This window comes from Thamnophis elegans, chromosome 1, assembly GCF_009769535.1.
Source record: "Thamnophis elegans isolate rThaEle1 chromosome 1, rThaEle1.pri, whole genome shotgun sequence".
NCBI lineage: Eukaryota > Metazoa > Chordata > Lepidosauria > Squamata > Colubridae > Thamnophis > Thamnophis elegans.
In genome coordinates this window covers 175,374,136-175,383,804 of record NC_045541.1, presented here as the reverse complement: position 1 = coordinate 175,383,804, position 9,669 = coordinate 175,374,136, and the positions used below count along the sequence as shown (strand labels likewise).

General features: G+C 41.9%; 1 protein-coding gene across 5 annotated transcripts; it reads right to left on the bottom strand.

Annotated features, from left to right (window-relative positions):
- Positions 1 to 2,690: 2,690 nt before the first annotated feature.
- CIRBP (cold inducible RNA binding protein) lies at positions 2,691 to 7,757 on the bottom strand. 5 transcript variants are annotated; one of them, XR_004255846.1, is made up of 8 exons: positions 7,651 to 7,757; positions 6,592 to 6,701; positions 6,316 to 6,422; positions 5,902 to 6,040; positions 5,731 to 5,815; positions 5,567 to 5,634; positions 3,003 to 3,089; positions 2,691 to 2,820 (listed from the first exon to the last, which is right to left on the bottom strand). XR_004255846.1 is itself a non-coding variant. In XM_032222307.1 (7 exons), exons 2-7 carry the CDS (start codon positions 6,692 to 6,694, stop codon positions 5,113 to 5,115), a joined length of 519 nt encoding a protein of 172 aa, XP_032078198.1. In that variant the 5' UTR covers positions 6,695 to 6,701; positions 7,651 to 7,757; the 3' UTR covers positions 3,704 to 5,112. The 5 variants fall into 5 exon arrangements, 3 of the variants coding, with proteins under 3 accessions (XP_032078198.1, XP_032078269.1, XP_032078349.1); XR_004255854.1 differs by having other exon boundaries at positions 5,567 to 5,631; XM_032222307.1 differs by lacking the exons at positions 2,691 to 2,820; positions 3,003 to 3,089 and adding an exon at positions 3,704 to 5,129.
- Positions 7,758 to 9,669: the final 1,912 nt, after the last annotated feature.

The following is a 9,669-nucleotide window of genomic DNA, read 5'->3' as shown; positions in this document are numbered from 1 at the left end:
CCCTGCCAGGGTCACACAACTGCACCTCCGGTGCTTAGAATTGGGACAAATTTACGGCCCTTTGCAGCATCCCACATTTTATGACTTTTTTTTGCTGAAAACAGGCATTTAAGGCAGGGTTTGCTGTGGGTGTGGCTTTGCCAAAACCCAGCTGTAAATGCATTTTTGGCAAAACTACCCCCACAGCAAACCATGGCTTCACTTAATCGCCAACGATTTGCTTTAACTGCCACAAACATTTAGAAAATTGAGTCAGTTACGTGGGTGACTCAGTTCATGACCATGATGGACAAACCCATTAGTCATAACTCAAGGATTACCCGTATCTAGCCTTTGGTCTAAGAAAAAAGGGAGAAAATGAGTTTTTGTGCCAACCTGATAAAAACAGTGAATTCTTTCTTAGATGTGGCTGTGATAGGTGGAGATCCAGTGGATCAATCCATTTCTGCTACTCACATGCGGCCTCTCCTAACTGGGTGTCTTGCTCTTATGGCCATACGGAAAACAGGATTTTGTCCAGTAAGGTGATCGCAGCTTGCAAAATATCCATGGACCCTCCTTCCCCCTTAGTACTTTTTGATTCCTTTAGTGTAAAAGCAACATGCTGCTCCACAGCCATTGACTCTCAAACTTGGCAACTCCAAGAGGCATGGACTTCAATTCCCAGAATTCCCATCAGCCATACTGACTGGGGAATTCTGGGAGTTGAAGACCATCTCAAAGCTTGATAAATACTGATTAATAAAGATGCTTCTGGACTCCAAAGTGCTATTGGAAAATTAGAATTGACACAGTAGGATGTTCCAACTCTAAACCACCTATCCAGAAAAGGGGAGAAAACAGGTGGCAAGAGAACTATTGGTCTCCTGATAGATGTTTGTGACCATTTGCAACTGTACAGTCGGTTACTTGGTGAAAATGTGTCACGTTCTTAAATGTGACTGAAATAAGCAGGGACACTACAATCTGTTGGAGGAACCCACAATATTGTTGGCAGGAACCATACAGGAGAATGGCATCCAAGAACCAAGTTAGGATTGGAGAAGCTAACTGAACCGTTTTAGGGCTTCATCCCCTTGAATGCCCTTTATTGGTCAGTCATCTCTGGACATGTGTACAAAATGGGAAAACCTTCCATGGGTGAGCTACACAAAAAAGCTCGTTTTTCAAGGAATTAAAAAACTTGCAGAAAAAAATAGCAAATGTTTGTCAGATTTAGGTGGACTAAATAATCGGCAGGCTAAAAATATATAGGGTAATGCATGTTTATGGTAGATTTGGCTTTTCTAAGCTCCACACCTTCTAGATATTTCACCAGCCCCAGTAATCCTCCCAACATCTGTACAATGAAATCAAGATATTTATATAAAAAAAGGATTCTGCAGAATGGGGGGGGGGTTTCCATATACGCAGGGAATTTCATGTTTAAAAGCAAGACGTAAAGCTCCATCCAGGGACTGCCTTTCTACAACTAGTCATCTAAAGGTACCAGCAAATTTTCAGGCAATTATCTCTTAACATTTAGAAACTGCTCATCCAGGCCTATCTCCAAGCAAGCTTAAATCTGTTTGAGAACCTTGTTCTTTATCAGTAGAATAGTTTACGTTATCTGCAATTCCAAACCTACTTATATATTTCTTTTAAGCACCAATGAGATTTAACAGCCTTGTAAAAATACTTGGTTATATTTTGTAAAACTATGCAAGGTACAGCCAGACACAAAGCTTGACCTCATAAAAGCCAGTTTTACTCGCTTTGATCTGCTAGCAAATGGTGGTTTCCCCCCCTCTCCAACTCGTTTGCCTGTGTGTTGGACACTTAGTTCTGTAGCTCATTTCACAGGGTCCTCATGGATTGCTCATCTCCAACAAAAAAAAATGTGCAATTCAATTCCATTAAGGGTGAGCGGTTTAAAGCAGATAGCGGATTTCATACACTACCACAATTGTTTTAACATGTTTGAGGAAGGGAAATCTATAGTTCTTCAAAGCTCATGTAGCCTTTGCTGAGCAGAATTGTCGTTCCCACAAACAAAATGAGGGGTAGCTTTCTGCAATCTTAAATGTAGAGGAAGTGACTTAAACATGGTTTTTAAAAAAACCAAAGCTCCATAAATTGGGGAATGCTTAACTCTTCTGCAGAAATAAGCAATGAGAAGTAACCCCAATTTAATGTACTAGGTAAGTTATAAACTAAACCAAGGACTAAACTAAGTTTTGTATTAATAAGAACATCTTTCAATACATTAGCTAATGTTAAAACTAGACGGAAAAGATGTTTATTACTGTAAAACTGGCTATCTACTGGCATTGTGCCAAGCTTCATTTGGGGGATATTGTCAACTTTAAGAGGGCACTTGTGGGACTCATTTGCACCCTCCCCATCAATGGATAGGAAGCATATGTTCAATTTCTACTTAGAACCAAATATATAATTTAAAACCCCCACCTTTATAAATAATTCAAAGTGGCAAACATGTTCCCATTTCTCTCACAACCACCCTAGGTAGGTGAGGTGGATTGGGCTGAGGGAGTTACCCAGCTGGCTTGCATGTAAAAAGGCAGGGATATCCAACCCAACTGCATCATGGGCTGTATTCGTGATGTTTGCCTTTGTGGAAGAGGGGTGGGTATGGCCCATATCCTGCCTGTGGGCCACCAGTATGACAATTATAAACATTCACACCACCCAAGTTTTTAGCCCTATTGTTTTTATTAAGTTCTGTACACGTCCTCTTGGATCAGAGCATTCTAATTCACAATCCTGTTTTCCTTCAGAATTGCCATGATCCTTCTCGATCCGCTTCCAAGAAACATGCAGCTGAAAGATTGAGCAAAACAGTGTTAAAATCTGATTCTACATTGTTAGATTCAATGAATTTTGCTTTGGAATTGAAATTAAAGAGGGTTTTCCTTTAAAGGTAGCTAAAAGCAGCCACTTCTGTAGTTTTTCTGCCATAGCAACCAAGGAGCCAGAGAAACCTTGCACAAGAAGACAAATACCTGTGTGCAAAGCTGACGGTTTCGGTTAAGACTTTGGTCCTCAGCGTTGAAACATCCATTTCCGGCTCAAGTGTTTCTTCCATCAACCTGCCAAGACAAACTTGTGTTACAAAAAATTGTATCCACGGAGCAAATGCTACAATTTCTACCCTGCCCACCCTTTAACAAGACAAGCAGCGTTTTCTACAAAGGGTTTCCACAAAGGTAACGCAAGAACCCAGATGCTTCCCTCGGACTGGCCAATGGCACCTGATCCCTCAAAAAGCAGTTAGTCACGGTTGATAATGGCTGCTTAAGAAGTGTGGGCTATGGGGAAAAAGTTAAAATGCAAACAAGATGGCAAAGAACATTAAGGTTACGTGACTTAATCTTAAGAATCTCCAGAGATGAGCAGAAATCAGCTCCCCATCTTTCAACTAACCCTACTGGCAAAGAGATGGCTGCACGTATGCCCCCTTCTGACCCACAGCAAAGTTATGCCATAAAAGCCAAAGACTCATCGTAAGGAAGAATTTTTAAAAAATTTAAAAATGCTTTAGCTGAACAAGGTTGGCAGAAAAAAATGTGGTTCACATAGGTTAAGACTTTCCAAAAATAAATTACTTATATATATATATATATATATGAGCTCTCAACAGGAGGAAGGATGCGGACATGAGGAAAAGAGTTACCTCGAATTACAGGACTATCCCCACATATGAACTAGCCAAGAGAGCAGCTTTCGTCTCAGAGGTTCTCTCTGTTGGAGGCACAACACTTCTTTTTCGCCAAGGCACTGCAGTTTTCCATATGCTAGCAGAAAATTCTTAGAACTTAAAAGGCAACGACAAAGCTAGCTAAATTAGGTCACAATTATTGGCCTTGGAACACTGACTAGTGGCAGCTGACCCAGTTAACAAGACTCCATTATGGGCTAGCTAAATGTTTGGCTGGTTTTCAGTTAAGCTAGTTTTTGTTTTAATTAGTATAGAGCTACCAGACTTAATTTAACTTAACTCTGCTAACATCATATTAAAATAGCAATGAGTGAAGTCTAATTTCTTCTTTCAAAGGTTGGAACAATTCCAGCCAACGCTAAAGTGACTGTCTAAGGGCAAAATTTGTGAGGTCCTTCCAGTACTTTTCCAATCATCCTCAAACTGCCCAATTGATGTCATTAGGCCTAATCAAGTACAGCATTAGCATTGTTTACATTTTTGTTCACAAGAAATGTGGGGTCTGATTTTCTCCCTATTATAAGCCTTCCACTTACTACTTTCATTCCTGTCTAACTACAGTTTCAACGTTCATCCAGACTTGTGTTGTGCAGCAAGATGTAACATTTCAAGAGCAGTTTTTTTTTTCAGATGGACTTTTAATAGGCTTCGTGAAGCCAAAGAAAACTGTACAAGAAATCCTTTTTCACCACTTCAAAGTTACAACAATTGAATTAGGCATACTTTCTTTCAGTAAAAAAAGGACAATAAAAACAAACATTTTTTCCAATGAACCCTTTGGGTAGTAAAATCTGCAGTCTCTCTCTGGGTTAAACTTTATGGCATACAAGTTAAAGTCTCTTAATGCAGGTTGAACATACAAACAAAATTATTTCTTTAGATATATCAAGGTGGGTTGCCTTTTAAAATTCATACCCAGGCTACAGTACCTTGCTACACTAAAGGTTGATTAATTTTTTTTAACAAAAAACGATGCACTAAACAAAAAAAGAGTTCACAGCTTGCTCAGCTTCTACTGAACAATTTAAGGTCCTTTCTTGCTCAAAAGAAAAACAGATATGGGGCTCCAAACCTTCCGGTCTTTTCTTTTTTAAAAAAAAAAACACAAAAAAACCCTAAAACACATACACGCCTTTTCTCACAAATGAACTAAAATCTTAAGTGCTTTAAAAAATTAAAACACTCGAGAAAAACCCAGCGCTTTCTTTGAGTCTGAACAGACCATTACATATTAGAAGCTGTCAAGGCTGTGTTATTGACAAGATCAGAATTGCGAGTTTACTACAAAAGTGAGAATACAAAGGAGATGACTACACAAGAACGATTTCAGCGAAGCTCCAAAAATCTTTATAAATACAGCCAATGGAAGGACGATCTTGAGCCAGGAAGGTTTTTTATTCGTTGTGTGTAGCTGAGGACAAGAAGCAGGCAGAGTTGTAAAGGCACTGAAGCACAGACAAGTTCCAGCAATTTTTCCTCCCCTACTTGTTTGCCAAGCACTTCAAACCCTAGCTTGCTATCTCGGTCCCACCCATTTTGTATTCTTTTCCTTCTGGCCTTGAGGATTTTCTGGGTGTTCTTTTCAGCTTCAGAAAACTAGTTATGGATGCTTTGCCTTTGGCTCCAACTAGAGCTACACATGCATTAAATGAGAATTTTTGCTTTTCCATGGCACAAGTGCTTAGGGCCTGCCAAAGGAGTGATGCCTGTCATGGGCAGAGAAAGGCTGCCAGCAAAAGCTCCAAGCAAACCTTAAAAGTATTTCCAAGGTTGTCACTGCAAGATCAAGAGTGGCTCCATACATTCCCATGTCAGCACATCCGCCTTCCCTCATGATTTAAGACTTACCGTAACTGTCATAACTGTCTCTATAGGACCCTCCTGAAGGCCTGTCTCCATAGCTTCCTTGACTTCTGCTAAGGAAGAAGGCAACAGGTTCACTAAGCATATCAGTAACTACAAAGTACACAGGACATCCAGATTACATTGCATCTCACTTGTCAGGTACATACCTGCTTCCATAATAGTCTCTGGATCCACTGTATCCACCACTTCTAGATTCAAATCTGCTGCCCCCATAACCTCTGTCTCCAGAACCTGGAAGAGAGAGCAATGCAAACATTGAAATAAATTCAACAAACTCTAAACCAGACGCTACAAATTACTGGAAAATAGAACCTCACCTCTGGAAAATCCACGGCCTCTACCTCGGCCTCCACGGAAAAAGCCTCTGCCTCCAGCTGATCCCCCTCTATATCCACGAGACCTGTTTTCAGAAGACTTGCCTGCTTGATCAACTCTGATCTGGCGGCCATCAACAGACTAAAAAACAATGAAACTTCAAATCAACAGGGTGGTTCACAAGAGTCTTTTATACAGGTGAATATTAGTTTTTACTAACACCAGTTTTGGTATCAAATGACTTATGAATCAATCTTGCTGTGTTTACAGAAATTACCCATGTAGTAATTTAAAAAGGGGGTTTTAATCAATAGGAAATATGAAACATTAACCAATCACAAAGTGTATGGATCTATTCAACATACAGCATGTTATCTCCCTTGCTTGAGGGAAAAGTGAAAGTAAGAATTCCTCACCTTCCCATTCATGGCCATCATTGCATCTTTTGCATCATCAATGTTTTCAAAAGTTACAAAGCCAAACCCTCTGGATCTTTGTGTTTCTCTGTCTTTTACAACAACAACTATAGGGAAGAGAAGATAAAATGTTTAATTTTATTCCCATAAAATTTCCGTGTGACAAATGCTACCATAAGAACAAAGTTTCTGGATGGGAAACTCTTGGATTTCCAAAAGAGAAACCATCTGCTTCCAACAGTATAAATAAGAGGACATTAGGGCCTGTTTTTTTACCTTCAGATATCTGTCCATATTTAGAAAAAACTTGCTCAAGTGATTGTTCATTGGTGTCAAAACTGAGTCCACCAACAAATAATTTTCCCTCATCAGATGCCATTTCTTTTCTGCAAAAGAAATCAAGACTCAATTTTAGTATTCACGGAGGGACCGACATATCAAAAGCACATTGTTTTGAAATCCAAGCCCAATAAACACTGTTCCATTTTCCATTGGATCAAAGATTCAAGTAGAGTTCTAGCCATTCAGACAAAAACGACGTAATTCCCATTACTTTCAGCAAACTTGTGTTTAAATCTTGGGTAAGCAAATACTGAAAATGTTGTGTGAAAAATGAATGTTAAGCTACACCATGTAATTTCCCCCCCCCAACTTTCTTTTCCTTGTTTTGACACTTTAAAGTTCTGTATAACTATGAGTACTTTTTAAGTTTACTTGAAGTACTCGGAAGACCCGAGTTTTTAAGAGTTGCAATGCACTATCGTGCCAAAGAACATTAAAACTTGGGAAAATGAAGCCATTTGGCTATAAATAAAATTGGCAATCGATACGTTAATATATTGAAATACTCCACGTAAAAGCTGCAGTAAGGGGTAACATTTAGTCATGCGTCATAGTCTGGTTTCTTAATTATGTATCCCATCAATCTAACGTCAAAAATAACGGTACTCTTTCCGCGCATGCGCTCCAAGCATCAGTTACTCCAGCAGAGGGCGCGCATGCGCAGGTAAAATCTACTTTTCCCAGTACGCTGTTTCGCGCATGCGCTTCCGTTATCCATCAGTCCTCTTTTCAGGAGCCATTTTGAAGTTTGCCCGAAAAGCCGGTTGGAAACCATTTTGTCTTTTCTGCAGACCACCATCCAACTCACTAGTAGCTAAAAAAAAAAAATCGCACTAAAATAATAACCTTAGCTATATTTTACCATATCCGCCACCTGCCCCAATTATATTAATTCAAAATTATTTTCCGATTTCCCTCTTCATTTTGCGTCTATTACGTCATTATTTTTCTCGTACGCTTTTCCTTCACGACCACCACGCGCGACCCCCTTACCAATGTAGTTTAGCGGCGGCACAAACCAAAGTACAGCCCTCGAAGTCCCAGCGCGAACTACGGGGCAGTTTGCGCGCGCTTCTCCTTATATACCTTCTGTGAGGACCGCCTACTTCATGAATATGCAGATAAACTCCCTTTGTAAAACAGGCCCAACTCATCACTTGGCACGTTCCGCAGGCATGAGGTAATCAGAAGCAACGCTTCCCATTGGTTAGTTGGTCATTAAATATTCATAATGAAAAAAGAGGAGGTGGGGTAGTGAAAGTCACTGCAAAAAAAAAAGCCCCCTCGTCTGTTCGCTGTCTCGTGGACCCATGAGTCACAAAAAGAAAGACGTGATTGGGTGAACGAAGACTAAAACGATAGGTTGGTAAGGGCAACAAGCCGCCCCAATTCTCCTCTCGCAAGCTGATTGGTTAACATCCTCTCCCTCAACAGCTGCAGTAGATGGTCTCCAGGGGAAAAGTGGGCGTGGCACCAACGACCTACTTTTCCGCCCTGTCAGCAATGCGGCGCCGCTTTGCCGCAGCAGACAAAGAGGAGTGCTTCGACTGGGGTGGGCAAAGGCGGGAGTCGAGCGCCATCTTGGAGGAGGGTCCCAGCCCTTGAGACCCCAATCCATAGTATGAAAACACTTCACCAACCTAGACTAAACAATAAAAAATTGGCCGTTATAAAATGATAAAGCGTCCCGAATGCATTTTATTGTGGGGGAAAGCAATTTATAACTGTGTTGGTGGCGGCCGGATCTGCAACCCAAATCCAATAGCCGAATTCAAGGCACTCGGGTGAAACAAACCCACATGGCTCATTTTGACTTAATATTCCACCTGGGAGCCCACCCCAGCTGCCCACTAATCCTGTAGCTGTGTTAACTGGCCTACAATGATGGCTTGCTACCTGTTGCAGCTGCCAAAAATACCAATGCAAACCTAGCCTGCATTCACAGGAATAGTATCAAGATCTGAATTATTAGTACCACTAATATAGACTACTTTAGTAAGACCACACTTGAAATACTGTGTCCAGTTCTGGTCACCACTGTGGGAAGTTATCACCCAGCCCTCTCCCAGAAAAATGAAATATCCTAGGAAATATTGAAAAGGCAGAATATTTCTCTGGATGTGAAAAGGAAGAAACACGTTTTAAAAGACAGAATAGCTTCCTGCAGCTTCCTGCCCATCCCCCTTTGTCAATGAGCCATTAAAGCCTGAGCTAGTCCACTTTACATAATAAAGACTTCTCCACTTCAGCTCCAGGGTGATGGGATTAAGGCACGATAATATTGGCCCTTTACCCAACTCCCCACATGGCATCTGAGAACTCAACCAAACCTGGATTCAAAACGCAGCTTAGAGAGTTGCCCCTGCATGGGCCCATGGGAGTCTGACAACCAATCAATACAAGCTCAAGATCAAAGGCCAGAGAGGGCATAAAACCAGGGACTCAGCTTTCCTTTTTCCTTCTCTTTTTCTCCACTGATACAGCATGATTAAAGGTATACAATCACTGCCCTGGGCGTAGCCAGGCCAGTTCAGATGTTGGTGTGTGAACACGCTGAACTCGATGCATCCAATAAACCTGTTCCTCTCACCTTCGTGGTATCAAGTCCTGGTCTTTCGTAAGTAGATTACAAACCTCAATCTGCTGCAACATTTTTGGCGAGCCAGCAGGGGTGGGTTTCGACCAGTTCGCACCGGTCCCTGCGATCCGGTTGGTCGCCGAACCTGGAAGTAAGTAACTTCCGGGAACGGCAAAGCCCCCCCCCCCCCCCGCGCGCGCCCGCACACCCGCGCCCGCTCCTTACCCGGTTTTTACGAATTCTGCGCTTCCACGCATGCGCAGAACGCATACAGCGCCTGCGCGATCCTCCAGGAGCAGCTGGAGCATTGCACAGATGCTAGTACGCATGTGCGCGCCGCGTGCGTGCGCAAGGTCGCCGCGTGCGTGCGCGAGGACGCCGCGTGCGTGCGCGAGGACGCAGCCGGCCTCGTTCCAACCGAACCGGTTGGAACG

Coding starts and splice junctions, on each gene's coding strand:
- CIRBP (XM_032222307.1), bottom strand. CDS start 6,694: ATGGCATCTGATGAGGGAAAATTATTTGTTGGTGGACTCAGTTTTGAC. Junction 6,041..6,315: donor TGATGGCCATGAATGGGAAG/GTGAGGAATTCT, acceptor ATTGTTTTTTAG/TCTGTTGATGGCCGCCAGAT. Junction 5,635..5,730: donor AGAGACTATTATGGAAGCAG/GTATGTACCTGA, acceptor CTTCTTCCTTAG/CAGAAGTCAAGGAAGCTATG.